This window comes from Lytechinus variegatus, chromosome 11 (genome assembly GCF_018143015.1).
Source record: "Lytechinus variegatus isolate NC3 chromosome 11, Lvar_3.0, whole genome shotgun sequence".
NCBI lineage: Eukaryota > Metazoa > Echinodermata > Echinoidea > Temnopleuroida > Toxopneustidae > Lytechinus > Lytechinus variegatus.
Genome location: NC_054750.1, coordinates 28,866,904 through 28,891,051, shown reverse-complemented (window position 1 = coordinate 28,891,051; position 24,148 = coordinate 28,866,904). Strand labels below are relative to the sequence as shown.

Sequence of the window (24,148 nt, the reverse complement as noted above, 5' to 3'; positions counted from 1 at the left end):
ACCTCCAATACTCAGCAAAATGTTAAACTCACGTCATTAAAGTCCTTCAAATAGCACCACTAACCCCTATCATGACTGTTCCCTTCAAGCCAATGCCATTCTGTCGTATCACATGTTGTCAAAAGAGTTACCTTACAATTCCAATGGTGAATTTAGGCATTACAAAAGCAACATCATCTCAAATATCAAGCATAATGTTTACTTGTTCAATGCATTCAACTCGACTATCTTACCGAAGTTCATATCTTTTTCATGAAAAAATGGCGAGGTGAAGGAAAGAAAAAAAACTCTTCTGTCATGAAATGCTTTAGTGCTGCCTCATGGATTTGTGTACAAATGCATTGTGACTGTTGTCTCGCTACTCTTCTACTATTCAAACATGTATAACGTGAAAACAATCCTTTGTGCCATATATGCAGAGAACGGATGGCCAGCAAGACTTTTGGATGACACCAAAGATGTGTTAAAGGGGTGTCTGGTTGATGGGATATTATTAGTTTTCGGAGGGACTGTTTTTATCACAGTAATGCAACACTGGAAACAGCATGAAGTTCGTGGTCCATCGCCATTGGCTATCTTATGACAGCTGCCAGTTACAGTCACTTACGAATTGCCTGATGAAATGCTCTCCATAACCTGAGATTCCTTTCACAATTCGCATGATTCTACTGTCTTAAAACATTGGTGCCTCTGTCAGGAGTCGGCTCATCAAACCGATGCATGAATGACACTTTATTAACTACTCCTTGTAGTACGCTTCTTTTGAGTTGAAAACGAGCTGTGTTCCAGTGGTCATTTTCATTCTTCTGGGTTGATTTCTATTTCATTAAGTTTTATAAAATTTATCTCTCTTTTCAATTATAATTTTGTTTCCTATTTTGCTATTTTTCCCCATGTTTTTTATGCGGGGGGGGGGGGGGGGTCACTGACAGTATGCCAGTATGCAAATGTTCTTTTCTGAATTTGACCAATGAAGTGTTCTCACCTCATTTGTTGAATCAGGGGGGCGTTTCACAAAAATTTAAGTATTACTTATGTCGCACTTAAATGCCAATGCGTACATGATATGCAACGCGCAAACTCATTGATGGATATGCAGTAGTGCGCGTCCTCATGACACAGTCTGACCAATGCGCTTAAGCCTTTCATACCATACGCAACTTGGTATTTAAGTGCGACTCTAAATCGTGCTTAAATCTTTGTGAAACAACCCCCTGGTTAAACATAGATAGAATGGAAGCCAAGAATGGCTGCACAACCAATTTTTCTCTATGTCTCCCAACATGGCATAAAACTGTGCTAACGTGAAACAACAAACTATTAATAGACAAAAAAGGCGCCCAAAAGAATTTGCTTCGCATCATTTATTGAAGATATTTAAAAACAATTTTCTAAAGTCCTTTGCAAACCTGATTCATTCCTGATAAGGTATAATGTACGATATCGCAGAGTATAGTTCTGTGAACATTCATTCATTTCCGATAACGCGAGTTTTTCTGATGAACTGGATTATCTGAAGAGAACTTATCTGTGGAAATCTAATCAAGGGACTTTCCGGATAGGAAACAACAGAAGGACCATAGGAACACAGCTGAAGGCACGTTGGATATGTGCAGCATGCAGATGAGTGATAGACTTACCAGAGTTCGGTCTATTGTATGTAGAAAGTAAGACACTGGCTTCCCTGTCCACGAGACAGAGCCACGGAGGGGGGATAGCTCAACAACATCCATGATACTACCGATATCTGGAAATATGAAGGATAATGCAGGGAATTGATTATTAGATGCTCTTGAAAATTCAATATAGTACATGTCCATAAAAACATATCCTGACGGAAAGGGCACATTATCCCATTGTATTCTTAGATTGTACTACTGAGATATCATCTTCACAATGTCGAAAAGTTGAACTTAAAGGGGAAGTTCACCCTGACAAAAAGTTTATTGTAAAAATAGCAGAAAAATTAATAAAAATATTGGCGAAGGTTTGAGAAAAATTCATCAAATAATTACAAAGTTATTAGAATTTCAATTATTTGAGTTGTGACGTCATATACGAGCAGCATTTATACATAGCGAATGGTAAAAAATCAAAGAAATGTCATTTTCTCAGAAAATAGAAAATGTTTTTCACTGTACCTTTTGTATATCAATAGACAAATCATTTCACACCCGATCATGAAAAGAAAACAAAATTAAGCAATCAGGAACCATAAAAAATTTTAAATTCATGCACTTTATATTACATAACACATGGGGCAGCTGCTCGTTTATGACGTCACAGATCCAAAACTTTGAACTCTAATAACTTTCTTACTTTTTAACGGATTTTCCTCAAACCTTCACCAATATTTTTTACTAATTTTTCTGCTATTTTTACAACAAAGTTTTCTTCAGGGTGAACTTCCCCTTTAAACACTTGTGAACCTTATATTCCGAAGTTGACTCTGTGCACATGCAGAGAATTGTTGAATTTAGTGCATATTAACAGTGCAAATCACGTATGTTCACAGTTTTTTCAAGAACTTGTGTTTCTTGCCCCCCCCCAAAAAAAAGAGAAAAAAATAAAAATTGGCATACAGCCAAATGCATGAGTGGGCAATGGTACATTTTGGATGGAATGACTGATGCCAATTTTGAAATGGGAATTTCTTGGTCAGAGTGATGGTCAAATATGTACAAGCCTGTTCATCTTTCTATCATGAGGCACCAGGCTTTTACCGCTGGCAATGTGAAGGAGCGCTCATGTGTTAAGTCTTCTACATCAAATACTATACCGGTACAGCAAAATACCTTGACATACCGTACGTATAGTGGTCTCAATATTTGAGCACAGTCTTTTATTACATCTTTGTATGCACTGTGGCCCATATTCTGAAGTCAGGTTTAACGTAACAGACCATGGTCTAACTCTGTGCTAGAAGTATGGGAAGTCATAAGATTAAAAACTATGTTTATATTGTACATTCCATGTGTTTACTTGCATGATGAAGAAAATTTCTTCAATTATCTATCCCAGCCAGTAATGAATGATACGAGTTCCAAATGAGTTGATAATGAAACATATACTAAACATAAAATTTATGGCACAAGTGGCCATTCATACTTAAACTACATTACTCTAAACCAGAGTTTAATTTAAAACTGGTTCAGAATACAGTCCTGGTTTTTTATGCAGGCCAGTGTTTACTTGGTAATTAGTAATATTCAGTACTTGTAAAGAGCCTATCTTGTACCATTTAATGCTTTGCCCACCACAGACACAATCCCACCTGTTCCAGATTAATCTGTAATTAATGTGGAGAATTTGGAGAATACGAACATTCTTAAGAAATTTCCTGTTCAATATTGCAGAAAAAAATTCACAGAAATGAGTACACTGGACAAAATGGCAATTTCATTGTGCCTCAAAAAGGAATGTTCCCAATTCAATATGTGATAAGTTCCACACATACATGCACACAACAAGTGCAATTATCTTTTCTTTGCCTTGAAGCAGCACTCACACTGGAAGAAAAATTACACCATGGCTGGGATTTGAACCCATGACCGTTTCAAAGTCCGGAGACTAATCCACTGGTATTCTTTTCAGCCGTTATAATAAGTGGAAATGGTATTGAAGTACTTACCACTGAGATTCCTGTCCGTTATACGAAAGTTGAGAGGGCAGAAAGCTTTAGAGGACACAATCTTTGCACCTTCCTTCATATTGGCAAACCTCTCTTTTAACTACAACAGTAAAATGCATACATGTACATTCATTATGATTACGGCTGCATAAACTGAATACATTGATATGGTCTATGGCATCATATAATAAGGCATGTTGTACATACACACATTAAAACATTATTTTCTAATTTATTGTACATGTAGAGTGATCAAACATGCATTAAATCTTGTTACGAAAGTATATCATGCATTCTTAAAGTGATTGTTTAACATTGGTTTGACTTTTAAAAAATCTGAGCTAGAAGGTCACACTTGTCACCTGTGTCTGTGATATGTTACAAAAATGAAGCCCTGAAAAAATTGCGGTCGAAAATCATTATTTAGTGCTTCAAAAATTGAAATATAAAGTGACCGGAAACACCATCTTAATTTCATCCAATACAGTTATGTGTACTATTTAGGCGTCTATAAGACGCCTATTTACAAAATCGGGGTTTGCCTTGCAGTTTTAGCTTTTCATTCTCAATAATGGTTGTTTTCAGGGTTTATTAGTTCTAATACATGCACTTGTACACATGTTTCATCTTGGTTTGATAATTTTTTAAATCGGCTGCTCACAAAGTTAAACAATGCCTTTAATTAACAAGGAATATATATTTCCTGAATTACCTTAAAATATCAAAGCTGTAATCAATATTGCTTATAGATCATGAATGCTTTTTGAAGCGAGATTGGATTATTTCGAAATTCTAAAGGGTGAAATAAAACCCTCCCTTAATATCTCTGCAATGCTTTCTCATGGTTCTGCAGGATTTATATGAATAAACAACAATGGAAGGCCAATGCCATGGATGCCCTTCTGATTGATCTTAACCGTGTCTGGGGCGGGGTATTTTGGAAGTTCTATGGCGGGGGGGGGGTGTTTGATTGGATCAATCGCAACTGTTTGTATGATGCGGCCCAGATATATCAATTGTAACTAAAAGCAATGTATTATTGCTTCTTGGAGCACGGAGCAGATCAGCAATCAAGTACGAATTTCCAATGAACTGCCAGACATGTGATTGATTTATGTTGCCTTATGTTGACCTGCAACTGATTGCATATTCTTGCAATGCCCCATATTAAAGCTGTTATGTTTCTCCCAAGATTTCGCTCACCTGGTGATCAACACGAGGGCCAAAAGCAAAGTTGTTCACGAAGATGACACTGTGTAAAAATAAAACAAAGACATTGCATGTGTTGTTAACATATGCACATTCATGTATCTTTATCGTCATCCGGGGTGGTGTTTCATCAATATTTTCGTCCGACAAGTTGTCAGATCTGACAACTTTCCTGTATTCTGATTGGTTGAGAAGCATTGTTACCATAGCAACTGTCGGATAAAAGAGGACTTGGCGGATAAAACGTCCGACAAGTCCTTTCATGAAATGCTCCCCAGATCTGTAATTCGAAAGAACCCTGATACGATTATCCGACCCAAAGGTCAGAACAGTAACACCAGTAAAGGAAGCATACATTGCAAAGACATTGAAGAGCTAAATATGGTGACTCTCCCCTGGTACATAGGAATCTCGTTTGGTCAACTTGTTAACAAATGACCACTTTATGAAAAACAACAATTGCAGCTAGAAAACATTATAGCTAAACCCATGGTACACAAGAAGCTTCAAGGCAGAAAATGTTTTAAAATACATTTGATATTAGGTAATGGATCTTAGCATGATAGCATCACATAATCATCCCCATCATCATCGTTATGATCATCCCAATCAGCATCATCATCATCATCATTATCCCCATCATCATCATCATTATCCCCATTATCATCATCTCCTTCATCTTAATCACCATCATTATCATCACCACCACCACCACCATTAACATCACCATTACCATCATCATCATTAACATTATCACCACCACCATTATCATCATCATCATCATCACTACCATCATCCTAATCATCATCGTCGTCACCACCACCATCACCACCACCACCACCACCACCATTATCATCATCATCATCCCCATTATTCCTACCACCACCGCCACAACCGCCATCATCATCATCACTATCATCAATTACCCTCCTGCACACTCCTAACAGAATCTGAAGGAAGTATCATATTTGGTTCACCTACTCATTATGCATAATCTTCAACTAGTGCTTTATTTACATGAAGGACTATAATCTTAGAGCAAGAAGGGATTAGGACTCACTTCGAACTGGCTATCTTCTCCTTCATGATATCTGAGAGGAAATCCCCATGCTCTAATAGAAACTTGCTGTGTTCTTTCCCATACCACTTCATCCAACGCTTGTACTCCGTTTGCATCTCCTAGATGAAAATAACATTTAAAACCAATACATAAGGAACTCATTCATACATAGTGCCATGTGCATGATTAAAAATCTCATCCCTTAACTACACAATGCCAGTTACCGTAGATTTGAATCTATTGCAACATTTTGTAAGACGTGGAACTGCTAAACTGACTTGTGTTTAATTTGTTATAATAATCATAACACTGTTATGATAAAGCAAAGCAAAGCAATGCATATGGATATGGATAGAGTTGTACAGATATGCATTCTTCCTGATACTAGTTTCAATATTTCCTCATCTCATGTCAAACTTATTTTCTACAACTGAAATCATATTTACTGATACAGAAAATCAATGATACTCACCGCTGAATATTGAGCTGGAACATCTGCCTTCTCGATTCCATAGGCAAGTTTACATGGGGTTGCAGCAGCCACTTGTAGTACTACGTTTCCAACACCTGGCAAGAAATTATTACAAATGAGTAACAACTCCATGTACAGAGGGAAGCTGTTTGTAAGTTGAGAGTGACTTCAGAACGACTGGTAATTCTTTTGTATGGTAAATGGTATATTCAATGGCGATAGTTTAGTAAGTAAGAAAGGATCACCAGTCGTTCTTAAAGTCGCTCTTAACTTTAAAAACAGCTTTATAAAACGTCCACCCAGGTCATTTTAAACAAAGGTTGGCAAAAAAAAATACAATGAATAAACGATCTTATTGGATCCTTATTCCGTACATGGATTTTCAACAAATTATGACAACTTGGCAATGCCATTCATAACAATCATTTTGTGATTTTGTGTTAAAGCTTGTGTATAGTTTTGGTAAATCCACCAAAATGCACCTATCACTATTCCAATTCATTGCTAGCTAATATGAATGGATATGCCCTATAACAGTTATGATGTGGAGGATATGAAATGAAAATGTGTTTTACAGGATAAATTTTGCAATTTTACATGGAAATTTAACTTGATCGGGTCATCCTATCAAATTAAAATATCTGTGTGTTTTTGTCTTTCAATTAAATCCTATTCCAAATCATGGAATGGGCTGAAACTTTCAAGATATGTTCTTTGTAACTTTTGGATATCTATTCACTAAATTTATAAGATAAGTGCTTGAATGCCCATTTTTTTAAATTTAAACAAGCATCGCCGAGAGAGGGCGCTATATATCCAAGATTTGAATATTTGAAATTTTCTCAGAAAAGTCCAGTTGGAAAAATATCTAACGGTCTCTACGCTTCAGTAAGACTGTCATATTAGATGATATTCGATTATCAATCACATTATTGACCCTTTACCAAAGCTATACACAGGCTTTAACAAAGCCAAGGTACATGGAAATATTATGTACACTACACTTCTTTCTACATCTTAATAATAATAATAATCCGCTTTTATATAGCGCTTAATCCATCAGAACGACGTTTCTAAGCGCTTTACAGATATATTATTACCCCGGTCATCGGATTCAATCTGTCATTCCCGCACACAATGTGTGCACATCCTCCACTCCCTGGGGAGTATTCCAGTCAGTCGCCTGTTAGGCGCACACAATACTGGACAAGCTACAATGACTTTCACATCCTACCGGGTACCCATTTAGCACCTGGGTCGAGAGTGGCAAAGTGTGGATTAACGCCTTGCCAAAGGACGCCAGACCGCGGTGGGATTCGAACACACGACCCTCTGTTTACAAGGCGAGAGTCAGAACCACTACACCACGGCTCCTCCACACACCTTTAGTATGAATGCCAGTAATAATACCAAAAAAACAGGATGAGATAACAACTAAAGTAGTGTGTAAACAGCTATGTATGTACAGTATCGTCATAACATTTTCAAGCTGTTTCTTTGATATATCTTGAATAATTTTGAATGATGCATAAATTGACAGTTTTTTTTCTGTTTTCACCTTGAAGCATTCAAATAAACTTAAGGAAAAACAACTACCTGGTATAAACTATTCTTAACTATGTTATTCTTAGCAAGCCAAGGACAGGTCTGCACTTGCCTTGCCTTTTCTCCACTACAGGAAATAGACAATAGCGTTTTGTTGTCTTATCGTACTTAAACATAAAACAAGAGAGACAATTCTGAAGCGATGCATGGAGCTATATCTGCTTACCATTAAACACAAAACAAAATATTGTCTTGTTCTGTACATATAATGAAACATATCTTTTGGAATGTTCCCAAGTGGAAATTCCCTCGAGAGGAAATGGAGTTTGAACCTATCAAAACAATCATTTTCTTCCTGATCCACTTCTTCTAAAAAGATGGCAAGGAATCAACGTTGCCCTTATTCTTAAGTACAGGGGAGTAACCCGATTGGCCTGCATTGGCTGAGTCTAAACAACAGTTAAAAGCATATAAAACATTTTCCTATTCTGACAACCATTTGACCGTATGGGGGGGATGGGGAATCTTCGCCAAAAGTTGATGAGCTTTCACATTTCTCATCATGACATCCATGAAATGCTCATCTACTTTTCTTAATATTTCCTTTATATTATTTGATTCAGTGGGTAACTTTCACTAATATTCCATTTTTCTTGACTTGCAAAGATTGTTTTCAGATGTCACACTTGTAACTACAGTATAAAATATTGTAGTCCCACATACAGAATTTTATGTAGTAGATCAAGTGTGACATCAACTGAAAATATCTTTCAGAGTCAAGAAAGAAGGAAACATTCTTCATTTTCTTGATAGTTTCACTATATAAAGCAGAATGGTAAGCAATCTGTAATTTTTTATTGCATGCAATGAGGCAGAGGCTTTTAAGTGTTCTTGTTCCTCTCATTTTTAATTGTTTTATAATGCAAATTTATTTCCTGAAGGACATTTCATTTATTCTATCGAAGAGGTATCATATTCAAAGTAAATCAACATATTATCTTTTCTCATAATGTAGATCAAAAGTGTTCGAGGACATTTTACCAATCTATCAAAAATGTATTTCACTCACTGTAACATAAAAACTACATACTGTTGTGCAGACCCTTCACTCGGGTTAAATGGTCTGAATGCGAAGCCTACAATGCCTTGTGTACAGAAGGCCAATTAAAACAGCAAGTGTTTTATATGCAAGTCTTGTGTAAAGATCCACAAGTTGGTCAAAGTTTCAATCAGTTTCTGTGCCTGCAGACAAATTATCTGCAGGAATATCAGATTTCAATGGAAACAATCACCAAATAAAAAAATGCATTTTCAAATTCTGAGGTTATTATTTTTTTTTTGTCTTCCTGGGGGGTGTTTCATCAATATTTTTGTCTGACAAGTCGTCAGATCTGACAACTTTTCTGGATTCTGATTGGTTGAGAAGCACTGTTACTATAGTAACTGTCGGATAAAACAGGACTTGTCGGATAAAACGTCCGACAAGTCCTTTCATGAAACGCTCCCCTGGATACAAGCCTGGTAAAAGAGAGGGATGATATTCTATTTATTACTGTTATGGAATCTCCTGTTGATTGAACAGATGAGTAGGCAGACAGGTCATTTGTGGAGGTGGGTTTTCATAAGAGAGTGAGGACCAATAGGAGATGCTACAAGGTGAGGGATGTGAAGAGGGTATTTTTTTCCTTCTTTCCTCCACAGGCTGGGTGGCAGTTGCTCTATTCGTTTCAAAGTCCCTTTTCATTACAGATTAAATATCATGTCGGAATTAATTTTTTTTCAAAGAATGGGAAAGGAAGATAAATCCTTACCACTTCCAAGATCTATGAATACATCATCATCATTGATCTTCACGTGTTCCAACATCTGAGCCACAAGATCATAGGATGTCTCTCCATACACCTACAAAATAGTAATACAAGATATACAGTACAGTATTGCTCGGAATAAAGTTGACACATTACCGCGCTGTACCGCGTAAGTCGACGGGAGATCGGGTACCGCGCGATTACCACCAGCAAATTCCCATCGGCGGGAGTCTCCTGCCAAGAGATATTACGGCGGTAATTACCACGAGATTTTTTTAATAAAAATCTCGTGTATTACCGCGGTAATACCGCAGAAGGAGGGACGATCTTATGTTGATAATAAAATGTCACAATTTAGACAACTCACATGGTTCAAATTAGCCCTCCTGACTTGCCGCGGTGTCTCTCTCGAAATTACAATACAGCAACTTATTGCCGTAAGATGCCGTCTCGATCTCCTCGAAACCCAAACAAAAATGTCATGGCTTGATGTTTAGCTTTGCGCCAGTGCACAATTTTAATGCACGCTCGTGTCATCGCCCTCAAATTGTCATCTTTCTGAACTTCTTTGAACGAAAGTCGGGTCGAGATGAGATCATGTACTTTCTGGGATAAGTTGTAAATAGTTACAAGAAAAAGGGAGCACCCAATAACGGAGGGACAGAGTCGAGCAAGAGGAGAGAGCGACAGATACGAGAGACGGGGAATGATCAAGAGAGAGGGAGAGAGAGCATTAGATAATGGATAGAGAGGGCGTGGGGGCGGGGTGGTTAGATTGAGCAAGAGACACCGAGGCTGGAAAAAACAGACCTATCGTCTATTTCCTTTAATTTCTTACATTCCTTTATCGTCATTCTCTCACTTGTTCGCAACTATAATTATTTGATTTTAATATTTTCAGTGCATTATTGCCCAACAATCCTCCTGCCGTTATTATGATATAAGGAATGATAAACTACTTTGTTTCTCCCACCACTCGATCAAGTCACAAAAACACAGCACGTACAAGGCATATTAAATGATTGCACCACGAATTGATTACTCATGCTTAATTATAATCAGTGTTGTTTTTCCCTTGTTTCCTCATATTCTATTTTTATCGTTTTTTATGTTGATATATTTCCATTTGACCCATGTCTCACTCATTAAATTTTTACTGAATCAATATCTCAGGTCACTTCTCCCTCGATCCCTATCTTTTTTTCCTCCATTCTTTAATCCTTTTGACTTTTTTGGTGTAATATTGCAAAGCTCTATATTCAATATTATCCGACGTTCAAGCTGGTGTTAATGGATGAACAAAGATAAAATATTTTTAAGTGTCAATTTATTGTCACCGGATCGTCATAATATGCATATATCTTCTTAAAGTTTAATTAATCTTTCATTGTTTGAATGATAGTTTTCAGAATTGTTTTTATATTCTCTCCTCTCACTGATTCACGTCACCTCTGTCATTGTCTGCTGTCATCTCTCTTGCTCGCAGTGGCGTACCTCAGATTTTCCAGCAAGGGGGAGGGCAAATTCGTCCGCCCAAAAAAATTGACAAGCAACCAAAAAAAGTCTACAAGAACAAATGAAGGATTTCGTATCAGGAAAAATTTTGGCCAGCCAAAAAGTCTTCAACCACAAATAAAGGATTTCGTATCAGAAAAAAAATTTACAAGCAAAAAAAAATAAAATTCAAGACCAAAGTAGCAGGCCATCTGTGTGTCGCTCGTCAGGGGGGGGGGGCACTCTCTCCCATCTGACCCCCCCCCCCCGCCGTAGGTACGCCAATGCTTGCTTATACCATGGTCACATTTGTTCCACGGCGGCCGTACGGCGAGTCGAAAACAGCCGTTTTATCCATTTTGATTCAAACCACCAATATGTAGTTGGACAAAAAAATGTTAAAACGGCTGTTTTCGACTCGCCGTACGGCCGCCGTGGAACAAATGTTACCATGGCATAATGGCTCGTGAGGTGCTGGTTTGCACAGCAAACCAGCCTGAAAGGTCGAGCGAAGCTTCTGCAGCCTCCGTAGACATAGTCTGCTATGCAGACTCGTTGAATCAGCTGAGGTACACACACTGCTGATGTGGGTCTACATTTTTAGACTAATGTTTGCTCGACTCACTTTTCCCTTGCCTTATCGTTCCTTAGATACATGTATTTAATTTGATATATAGATATTAGTTTGATTCGTATAATCACAATATTTATCTACCGTCTGTTACCAAGTATTGTTATCTTTGTCTTTTTTTGACTTAGATTTTGACTATATTTTCATGTATTATATGATGATTTATAGTTTTTATGTTTTCCTTTGGTCATTGATGAAAAACAATTTTATGCTGATCTTTTGTACCTGAATGTTCTAATAAACAAATAAAGGTGTATATTTGTCAATAAGTAAATATTTGGTCTTAACTAAGACCCAACGGTGGATCATATTATCCTGAAGGCACAAAGATGAACCACTGAAGTCAGACAATGAATTAAATTGTCCTGATTAACATCATGACAATTAACTGTAAGTATGAATGTCTTCAGTTAAGTTTTAGTGCCGGAATAAACATTTGCTTGTGCTTTGTGAAGGCTTGTTTGTGCTTATCCCTCACTCGGCGATATCTGCATTGCGACAACGACAGAGTAAGCCCGAGAGTAAGCATATATGGGTATACGATCAACGTTAGGCCTAATTTGGTAGTCTTTTGAAGAAGTGTACAAGGCTAGTACTAAGTAACTACATGTAGCTAGCTACAATCACTGTCAGTGTCACTACGTCAAACCACTAGTACGAGTTTAGCTAGCTACTGTACTACTAGTATACGGTACCGGTTACCGTACATTGTGAGCAGAGGCCGAGAAGACAGTGACAGTGCATAATATTCCGATTTTGTCTCTAAAATGGACGTCCATCATTAAAAAATACAATACCTGTATCATTTAACTGAAGAAAATGAGTTTAGGTTCAGTAACAATCACTGGGATAGCACAAAAGCACGAAATACTTTCTATTTGGTGATTTTGTTGTAACTTAGTTCGAGCAATCTGATTTTCTTTCGAGCTCGCTGGTATGGTACGGTATCTGCAAAAGCGCTAACGAGTACTCGCACGAGATGGGTTTTTCTCTTAATTATGGTATGATTTAGGAGTAGACTGAATAGATTATGCCTAATATCACTGAGAAATACGACAAAAAAAGTTCTAAGAGGCATAGCGAGAGCTTTTAATATAAAGGATGGGAACAATTACTAAGGAAAATGTTTCTGAAATTGAAAATCCCATTTTGAAATCGAAACAAACTTCGAGATAAAAAAAAGTGAAGAGGGGGTGTGGAGGGGCGGGGGGGGGGGGGGGGGGGGGGGGGTAGCACCCTCCCCCTCTCCATCGAGAACCATTAAAACATTTATTGTGGTAAAATAACGGACATACGTAAGTGACCTGACCCTTGGTTATATGCAGAATTTTTTTTCGGGGGGGGGGGGGAGATGCATAAAATAAAAAAAAATTGAAGTGAGAAAAGCGACCGAGCTTGTCATTGCGTGTTTCCGTTCTGTTAAGAATGTTCAGACTTTTCGTGGCATATATTACCTTCATTTGGGAGTGAAACACATTTTTTTTTCAACTTGTAAGATTTTACTGAATAAGCATACCCCCCCCCGTTGAAAAAGTTGGATCCACCCCTAAACTTCAATAGTGATGCTGTGATTAAAATGATTGACGGAGCGAATGAGGGAAAACCAAGCAATAAAACAATGGAAACGAGTCAGGAAGTGGCAGTATACATAAATTAAATAAAGAAATATATCCAATGAAGTGACATTAAATTTCGCAGTACGTTTTTCATGAATGTGTAAGAATGAAAAAAATAAAATAAATCAATTAGCTAGAAATGTGGAAAGATAAACTTACCTTATTAATCTAATGCACAACATAGTTATAGTTTGAACATCGGGTATAGTCGAGGACGACCTGGCATCATCATGGGTGAGGGGTAGTTTGCAGGCACAGACCCTCATTGGAACAAGTGTGCCTCCACGCAAAGACTAGCACATACAAAACTTGCTGTTCCAATCCTGAGCGAGAGAGCCTTCAGTACACAAGGCATGAGTAGGCTGCACATTTAGACCCTTATTTCGAGTGAAGGGTTTGCCCAGCAGACTAGGTGAGGGGTGGGTTATTTCTATTTCTTCAATCATCAGTTCTTCTAATTTATCCATCATTTGATTTCATCAGTCAGTATCAACCTCTCTTGTAACCACACGTACACATACGCCTGCTATCTATATCTTAATTTCTCTTAATCTCTATTAAGACGATCCCTTTATTTTATTCCTCAATATCAATAGTTCCTGTCCTCTTCTATCGCTCTTAATTTTTGTTGAATATCTTGTCTATCCCCTATTTTATTCACTATCAATTATGATACTTCCAAAAGAACGGCACGATACCAAATTGAAGACAAAAATAAAGAATAGAACATAACATTTTAATAAACGAACATGTTCCGAGGTGTCGCACCTCATCCTCAGCCTGAAAATTATTAACAGAGTCATAGGTATTTATACAGTTAGGATGTCAAGTATAAATTTCAAGAATGTACATGTAGTTACACACAGTCACTGTCTACCATGTCTGGAGACACTTGCAATCGTCACCCCAATGCTAGTTAGAATGAAATACCCATTGTTTCAAAATTCTCGATACTGCTCAAACAGATTTTCAACTAAAAAGAAAAGAAGGGCTTTTCATCAAATGGAAACAACCTCAACTAAACCAACAGGTGTGCAATTTCCAAATAATGTTATCCATTTAATTTAACCCACCCCTATCTGATGAATCCATAGACTTTTTTTTTACTGCATTCCATTGAACAATTGAATTCACACCTTATAATCCTGTGTAACTACATTCTTGAAATTTATAATTGACATCCTAACAGTATAAATAGCAATGACTCTGTTAATAATTTTCAGGCTGAGGATGAGGTGCGACACCTCGAAACATGTATGTCCTATTCTTTATTTGTGTCTTCACTATCAATTGTTATTGTCTTGTATTCGTCTACCGTTCTTGTTCTATCTCTTTCAAGCATATAGGCCTATACCCTTAAGTATTTTATTTATTCAGATCATTCTTTCCTCTCTGATCTCGCCTTTTCTTCTCTTTAACTTCAATCGTTTCCATCAGTCACACATATATAATATGACGGTACAAGACTCTTACATTGTTTTGTTTCTTCAGCATCAATCAGATCAGGAATGATGTCCTCGTACATGTATATTAATTCCTCTTGAAACGTGGTTAAATTGAACAACCCTAGCTGTATGTGAACTTAACTGGGGTCAATTAATTATACCGTCTCGCGCATTTTGTGGACAATGAATAGAGGTGTGAAGATTATAGAACAGCTAACAATGAGAAGGCTGTAAGTTACACAATGATCTTTTGTGTAACTGTTTGAATAGAACATGTATTAAGCCAATTAAGTCAATCCCGTTATTTTATTCCTCTATATCAATAGGTCCTGTCCTCTTCTATCGCCCTTAATTTTTGTTGAATATCTTGTCTATGTCTATCCCCTATTTTATTCACTATTAATTATGATACTTCCAAAAGAACGGCACAATACCAAATTGAAGACAAAAATAAAGAATAGAACATAACATTTTAATAAACGGAACATAGTCATTGCTATTTATACAGTTAGGATGTCAAGTATGTAGTTACACAGGATTACAAGGTGTGAATTCAATTGTTAAATGGAATGCAGTAAAAAAATACAAATTCTATGGATTCATCAGATAGGGGTGGGTTAAATTAAATGGATAACATTATTTGGAAATTGCACACCTGTTGGTTTAGTTGAGGTTGTTTCCATTTGATGAAAAGTCCTTCTTTTATTTTTAGTTGAAAATCTGTTTGAGCAGTATCGAGAATTTTGAAACAATGGGTATTGCATTCTAACTAGCATTGGGGTGACGATTGCAAGTGTCTCCAGACATGGTAGACAGTGACTGTGTGTAACTACATGTACATTCTTGAAATTTATACTTGACATCCTAACTGTATAAATACCAATGACTGTTAATAATTTTCAGGCTGAGGACGAGGTGCGACACCTCGAAACATGTATGTTCTATTCTTTATTTTTGTCTTCACTATCAATTGTTATTGTCTTTGTATTCGTCTACCGTTCTTGTTCAATCTCTTTCAAGCCTATAGGCTTGTACCTTTAAATTTAAGTATTTTATTTATTCAGATCATTCTTTCCTTTCTGATCTCGCCTTTTCTTCTGTTTAACTTCAATCGTTTCCATCAGACACACATATAAACCCCTCAAAAAAAGTTTTGCAACTCGTTTTGGGGGTGATATCTTTTTGGTTAATGAAGTATAAAAGATGAAACTGGTATCTTTGGAAAGCTGAATTATTCTTCTTTACAATGACATGCCATTTGCTGTGATTATGTAATCATGGAATATGCAGTCACCCTGAACATCGAGAAAAGTCAGAAGTGAAATGTTGCAAAATGCATTGATTTCCAACAAGAGTCTCCATTTCTATAGAATTTCCACCATGCAGGTGACAGTGAATGCACTCGGTCCATCCTCGAAACAATTGGAAATTCGCTATTGCAAACGACGCATTTTGCAACATTTCATGTCTAACATTGCTGCGTATTATCATGTCTGTGTATTTCATGATAACACTAGCATGACAAATGACACATGATTGTAAAGAAGAATAATCATGCTTTCTAAAGATATCACTTTTACACATGATGATGGCACATTAAGAAATTTATTAGCACTAAAATTTGCAGTATGAGTTGCAGAACTCAAACATGACATGGCAACGAATTTTGCAACATTTCATTTTTTACATTGCTGCATATTAATATCATGTCTGTGTATTTCATGATAACTCTGGCATTACAAATGACACATGATCGTAAAGAGGAATAATCATACTTTCCAATGATACCACTTTTACATATGATGATGGCACACTAAGAAATTTATTAGCACTCAAACTTGAGCTGCGGAACTTTTTTGAGGGGTTTATAATATGACGGTACAAGACTCTTACATTGTTTTATTTCTTCAGTATCAATCTTCCCTATCGAACGTGTACATTATTTATATAGACAGATAGATAAGATCAGGAATGATGTCCTCGTACATGTATATTAATTACTCTTGAAACGTGGTTGAATTGAACAACCCTAGCTGTATGTGAACTCAACTGGGGTCAATTAATTACACCGTCTCGCGCTTTTTGTGGACAATGAATAGAGGTGTGAAGATTATAGAACAGCAAACAATGAGAAGGCTGTAAGTTACACATCTGATCTTTTGTGTAACTGTTTGAAAAGAACATGTATTAAGACAGTCCATGAATACCCACCCCCAAATTGTCCAATATAGTTGGCATTTTGGGGCCCGGAGTGTTGATGAGGGTGACGATGATGGTCATGAGGATGATATTGAAAATCTATCATATATTTTGGATAAAAATCACCTGTTGTCGATAAAAAGAGAAACAATTGCAATAATTCCTGGTTGTCTGTTCTATATAGACGAACAATACACAGGGCAACATTAAAATGAATATACATAAACATATTAGCAAGAGATAATTGATATGCACATGGATTAAAACGAGTCAATTCATAAAAAGATACCATTGCAACATTTTATTAATATTACTGAAATACATTTATAGGGAATTATGTTTTAAATGTTTTTTTTACGTTACAGCTATAACGTAAGTGAAATGTTTTATAGTAATGAGAAAACCATTTTTATATGATTTTAACATTTCCCATAAACATTTTTATGATATTTTGTCAATGTTTTGTGCCACGGAAAATGGAGTATATTGGTAAAGCAAGAAAACTGGAAGGTAGTGACTTAATTGACCTCAAAAGGAATAGAATTCCCGGATCATATACACACCAATAATATAAGCCTCGGGTAAGTTGAACTGGAGTTATCATGTTGAGAAGGAAAAGTTAACGAATGGACGGACAGACGGACACCGAGTGTGTCCTTCATACGGGCGGGCGTAAAAAGACGATATAGCCTACAGGGGCAGGCTGTTGCTGGAATGATGAACGGGGAGAAAGGGAACAGAGTAACACTAACAGGCATATAAAATATTTAAGGAAGATGCAAGGGGGGGGGGGACTGAATAAGATTTTTCAGAAACTGCTGATGCTAGGCATTTAAAGCAGGGCCACTTGCGGGTTTTCTTTTTCCGGGAAGGGGGGGGGGTTCAAGATGGCCGATCGAAGAGAAAAGAGGGAGAAGTAGGAGGAAGAAGACGACGGCGAGGAGAAGGAATGAAGGATAAAGAAGATAAGGATACAAGAGAAGCAACGGATGATATGTTGAATGAACGAATGAAGGTGATAAAGGTAAAGAAAGAAGAACAGGAAGAAAACAAAGTGAAAGACATAAGAATTGAATGAGAATAAATAATATACGAATGATGATATTGAAAAGTAATCTTTTTGGGGTATAAAATCATGTGTTATCGATAGCGATAAAATGAAATATGATGGGAAGTGAATAATCTTTGAATAAAAGACGTAACCGATAAACGTACAGAATTTTACAGAAAATGATGGAAATCAAATTTACTAGTTCTTCGAATAAACAACTAATTAAAACACAGAACTGATGAACAGGAAAATGGAAAGCAAATATACTCGTCCTCTGAACGTCGGAATGATGGAAAGTGAATCTACTTGTTCTTGGAATGAACGATGTAACAGATAAAATAAAAATACAGAATCGTTGAATAGAAAAATGAGGGAAAGCGTTTTTTTTTTCTTTAAATAAAAGACGTAACTGATGAAACAATGAAAAGAATTGATGGAACTAAAAAATGATATGAAGGTAATCAACTCGTTCTTGCAGTGAACGATGCAATTAAACTATACAGAATTGAACAGAAAAATGATTGAAAGCGAATGTTCTTTGAATAAAAGACGCAAGTGATTGAATGAAAAAAAAACACAGAATAAATGAACAGAAAATGATTGAAATCGAATCTTCTTTGAATAAAAGTCGTCAGTAATGGAAAAACACAAAAATATTGATGAACAGAAAATGATAGTTAGCAAATCTAGTAATCTCTGTTCCATTCTGAGTAGATCTCGTATCTCATAGGTTGTTTTGTTTATTTAAATGTATGATTATTTTGACTTAATTCTAAATTTCTATTTCATAACTTCATAATAAAACTCAAATCTGAATTAAACTCGTCCTTTGAATTGACTTTGTAACGATTACATAAAAAAAAGTCAATCAATGAACAGAAAAATAATGGTAATCTAATCGTCCTTTAAATGAACGACGTGACAGAAAAATACAAATACAGAATTCATGAACAGAAAAATGATGGAAAGCGAATCTACTTTGAATAAAAACGTAAGTGATGAAATTAAAAACAAAAAACACAGAATTGATAAACAGAATATAATGGTTAGCAAATCTACTCGTCCTTTAAATAAACGATGTATTACTGATTAAAAATAAAAAAAAACAATGAACAGAAAACGATGAGCATAGGCGGCGGGGGGGGGGGGGGACAGATCCCCCTAAATTTGAGGTGGGAGGATGGTTCCCCTCTAAAATTTTAGTTGATAACCTTTTTTTTTCTTGTCAAATTTTTTAACTGTGTCCATCACAAGATTTCAGGTGGACCCCTCCTATTTTTGTTGGCTTCCGCCGCCTATGATGGGAAGCGAATCTTCTTCTTTGAATGATGAATAGAAAAATGATGAAAATATTCGTTCTTTGAATGAAATACGTACCTGATTAAAATTACAGAATTGAAGAACAGGAGATAAAAATAAAAGACATAAATTATTATCTACTCCTTTTAAACGGAAGACGTCATTGATAACATATACACTGAAAAATAAACCTTTAGCTAGCTTCATAAATAAACAGTGGAAAGGGAATCTACTCGTCCTTTAAGCCAAAGATGTTACAATAACTGGGTCACTCGGTCAGGAACTGGGCACATGGATTTTTAGCGGGAATTTTTCTGATGCGCGCGCTCGAGGCAGTTTTTCAACCTACTGTCTATCGGGTTGATATTTTGAAGTGCAAATGACTGGATGGTAGATTAAAAGAGAATTGAACAAAGTGGGTTTAGCCATAATGTTGTTAGCCCATCTGATAAATAGACCAAGTGACAATAGAACATCCGTCAGTAAACTGACGGGATCGCATCGGGATCGCTTGAGATTGCGTCTTGTTTTTACCAAAAAGTGTCTAGTGTTGAGGCGAAAAGTACATGGACAAATGGTGATCAGATCTGACTAAAATCTCGTGTTTGACGTGATAATTGGGCCTCTCTTCAGCCAGCGGCCTGCGGGAATTACCGCGGGAATTTCACACGTGAAATTGGCTGGCGGTAATTTTTTGGTTCACGCCTGTCTCGCGGTAGGTGCGTGACCCCTCGGGAGGGTGTCAACTTTATTCCGAGCAATACTGTACATGTTTAGTGTTACATGGAATACACTGGGGGAATATTGAATAGTTTATCTCAATATACTACTGCTCCATATCTACCATACTGTAGCCTTTACCAAGATGAATATTACAATGGAATGCAAATCACACAGAAAATGTCTGATCTTGATTTGTTATCCCTGAATGCTCAATCTGGACAAAATTGAGATCTAATGTACTTTTGTGGTTGCTAAACTACATTTATGAAAGCTGACTAGCTCTTCTTCGTTGCTCAGCCACTGTGGTCAGTGAAGTTTGATAATAGTGTCTACACTGTCGTGTCACAAGGGTCGTCCAATAGAGACATCTAGCTGTTTGGTATGTCCAGGAGATTGCATGATCTGCAACGTTAAAGCTGGCATCGTACACTATTCCATATTGTTGTATCAGCATAAATAGCAAATATACTCTTCGAGTCAACTTTTTTCTCAACATCACTCACATCATATCCATAGTATAATTGGTCACATGACACTATCCGAACAGTTCATTAAACAGGATTTGATTAATACATCATACCTCTGGTGAGAATGGTTCGTAGCAGTTGAGTTTATCAGGATCATCTATAGCATGGGCATATACCTGCTGCATGATATGTTTTAGAAGACCGGGTGTTGCTCTCTTGGATATGGTTGAGGTACAGGACGATCCTTTCCACTGCAAATAAATGGTAAATGGTAGTGATAATTTTAACGGATTAGTAAAACCTCGGTCACATTTGCGCTACGGCCGCCATAAGGCAAGTTGAAAACAGCAGTTTTTATTGATTCTCATTCAAACCACCTATAAGTAGCTGGTATTGCGAGTTGAAAACAGCAGTTTTTATTGATTCTCATTCAAACCACCTATAAGTAGCTGGTACAAACAAATGTTAAAACAGCTATTTTCGACTTACCGTACGGCCGCCGTACACCAAATGTGACCGATTGACTGATCAATCCTTCTTACCCACTTTCCATCTGTACACACATATTCCCCCCCCCCTCAGCTCTTTTAGATTAGTTACATCATAGTTTTTGCCTCTACTTTCCTCCCCTATCTCATAAGCTCAGCTCCAATTTTTCCTCTCTTATTCAGACCTTATAATAAATTATTATACATATATATTTTTTCTCTCCCTTCATCTCTTAGATTTACCACTTATTTATTTTGCTTATTTTCATGTTTACTATGTTTTTTTCTTAATACACCCCCTTCCTCATACAGCATCAGTTTCTTTATTTGCTTTTACCCTTTTAGGCTATTGCTTCCCTTCCTTATAATATACAGGGTTTTTTTTCTACTGTATAGTCTTCTGTTTTTCCCCTCACACCCAGCGGATTACAATATCAGTTACACCATTTCCTTTTTGGATATGTTTATATAATTTTATACTTACAGATTTATTTTTACACTTACTTTCTTCTCTTAGTTTGTTTAATGCTCTTACATACATACTCATGTCTTTTGCACATTATCAGTTGTTCTCCATTCTTTCCCTCCCCCCCCCCACTTTTATGCACCAGTTTACCAGCTTATTATGCGTGCCTTTCTTTGTTACCTGTTTGACCCACCTCTCACTAATTCTCTTGTTATTCATCTCTTCCTCACACCCTCTATCAGTCTGGATGATCGGTGCAAAAAATAGCAAGAATTGTTCAGATTATGGTACAAGCATGAAATTTGGCTGACAGGTAGAGTAAACAGTGCTGAACATTTTTAGCAGGGGGTGCCAACCTGATCTCTCTTTGTATAGCAACAGTTGCTAGGTAACATATTTACCTTAGCAACCGCCATTTTGGGGGTGTTATCTTCATTTAAAAAACTATATTTTGACTTCTAAGGGCCAATTTTACTATCACATATCAAGCAACGTTCCAACCATGTACAGCAACAGTTGCTAGGCAACACATTTTCCATAGCAACTATAGATAATATTCCTGAATACCACATCTGGTCATAATATTTGAATGAAAATTGTTAGAAAATTGGTCAAAGTATGAAACCTGGGAGTAAAAGCTATCTTATAAACCTAAATGTGCTTACTATTTAATAAATATTAGCATTTTGCCTGTTATGAAAATTTGACAGGGTATTGTAGTGGATGGACATGGAACACTGGGAAAGACACTGACATTTTAGGGGAAGCTAAAATTTGATTGATAATTGATCTAATCGCTCCCAAATCACACAGCTTCATTGGGAAGCAATGGCGATTAATGCCCACACACTTACATGTACTTGTCAGTTACTGTTCACTGTATAGCATGGACAGTAGACCTGAAACAGCTTCGAACATCGACTGTACATGTACCACTTGTGAATATGTCACGAAGCAGTACATTTGTTGATTATACAACAAAATCTTAATATTAAATTTAATAGAAATGGTTATCTCTGTAATTGACACTAATCATTAACGCCGCATCCTACAAATCATGAAAATGAAGCCGTGATATGCAACATATTGCATGTTGTACCAGGACATCAAAAAGTATGGTTGGAAAATGGATCAGCATGCCTATATAGAAACGGAACTAACAGGTCCAAATCAACTCTAGCAAAGATCTTTCATGTAGATCCCAGAGCTACATTATTAATCCAGATCAAAACACTTGGAATAGGAACTGACAAGTCCAAATCAACTCTAGCAAGATCTTTCATGATTGTCATGATAGATCCCAGAGCGACATTGTTAATCCAGATCAAAACACTTGGAATAGGAACTGACAGGTCCAAATGAACCTCTGCAGAAGTCACAATGGATCATGTAGCTGCAGAATCCAGACCAACACGCCTGGAAACGGAACTGAGTGGTTTAAATCGAATCTTACAGATATTTCAAATGACGCTAAGTCCTGGAGCTGCAGGATTGATCCAGGTTAAAACACCTAGAAAAATAAGGGGCAGGTCAAAATCAACTTCTTCACAAGCTTTCAAGTCATGATAGATCCCGGAGCTGCAGTATCTAGGCCAGCTCGCCTGAAAACAGAACTTGCTGGTCCAAATCAACAGTTGTGAAATCTTTCACGTGATGAAAAATCCTTTAGCTTCAGGTCAAAACACCTGGAAAAAGAACGGACAGGTCCAGATCAATTTCAGCAGGATCAAGTCATTTAGCCCCAGAATCCAGACCAGCATGCCTATATAGAAACGGAACTGACAGGTCCAAATCAACTCTAGCAAAGATCTTTCATGTAGATCCCAGAGCTACATTATTAATCCAAATCAAAACACTTGGAATAGGAACTGACAAGTCCAAATCAACTCTAGCAAGATCTTTCATGATTGTCATGATAGATCCCAGAGCGACATTGTTAATCCAGATCAAAACACTTGGAATAGGAACTGACAGGTCCAAATGAACCTCTGCAGAAGTCACAATGGATCATGTAGCTGCAGGATCCAGACCAACACGCCTGGAAACGGAACTGAGTGGTTTAAATGGAATCTAATAGATATTTCAAATGATGCTAAGTCCTGGAGCTGCAGGATTGATCCAGGTTAAAACACCTAGAAAAATAAGGGACAGGTCCAAATCAACTTCTGCACAAGCTTTCAAGTCATGATAGATCCCAGAGCTGCAGGATCTAGGCCAGCACGCCTGAAAACAGAACTTGCTGGTCCAAATCAACAGTTGGGAAATCTTTCACGTGATAAAAAATCCCAGACCTGCAGGATTGATCCAGGTCAAAACACCTGGAAAAGAACGGTCAGGTCCAAATCAACTTCCGCAGGATTAAGTCATTTAGCTCTAGAATCCAGGCAAGCATGCCCGATATAAAAACGGTCCCAATAAACTCTAGCAAGATCTGTCATGATAGATCGTGGAGCTGCAGGTCCAAATCAACTTCTGCAGAAGTCATGATAGATCATGTAGCTGCAGGATCCAGGCCAACAGGCCAGGAATGTAACTGAATGGTCC

General features: G+C 37.0%; 1 protein-coding gene across 2 annotated transcripts in view; it reads right to left on the bottom strand.

Annotated features, from left to right (window-relative positions):
* LOC121423964 (histone-lysine N-methyltransferase, H3 lysine-79 specific-like) overlaps positions 1–24,148 on the bottom strand; it is a 54,559-nt gene that overhangs the window by 19,907 nt on the left and 10,504 nt on the right. For both annotated transcript variants that reach the window (XM_041619516.1, XM_041619519.1), the window contains exons 5-11: positions 20,764–20,901; positions 9,729–9,819; positions 6,373–6,467; positions 5,901–6,019; positions 4,835–4,883; positions 3,632–3,731; positions 1,641–1,747 (exon numbers count right to left, since the gene is read on the bottom strand). In XM_041619516.1, the coding sequence (XP_041475450.1) occupies positions 1,641–1,747; positions 3,632–3,731; positions 4,835–4,883; positions 5,901–6,019; positions 6,373–6,467; positions 9,729–9,819; positions 20,764–20,901 (699 nt within the window). The remainder of the gene's footprint in view (positions 1–1,640; positions 1,748–3,631; positions 3,732–4,834; positions 4,884–5,900; positions 6,020–6,372; positions 6,468–9,728; positions 9,820–20,763; positions 20,902–24,148) is intronic.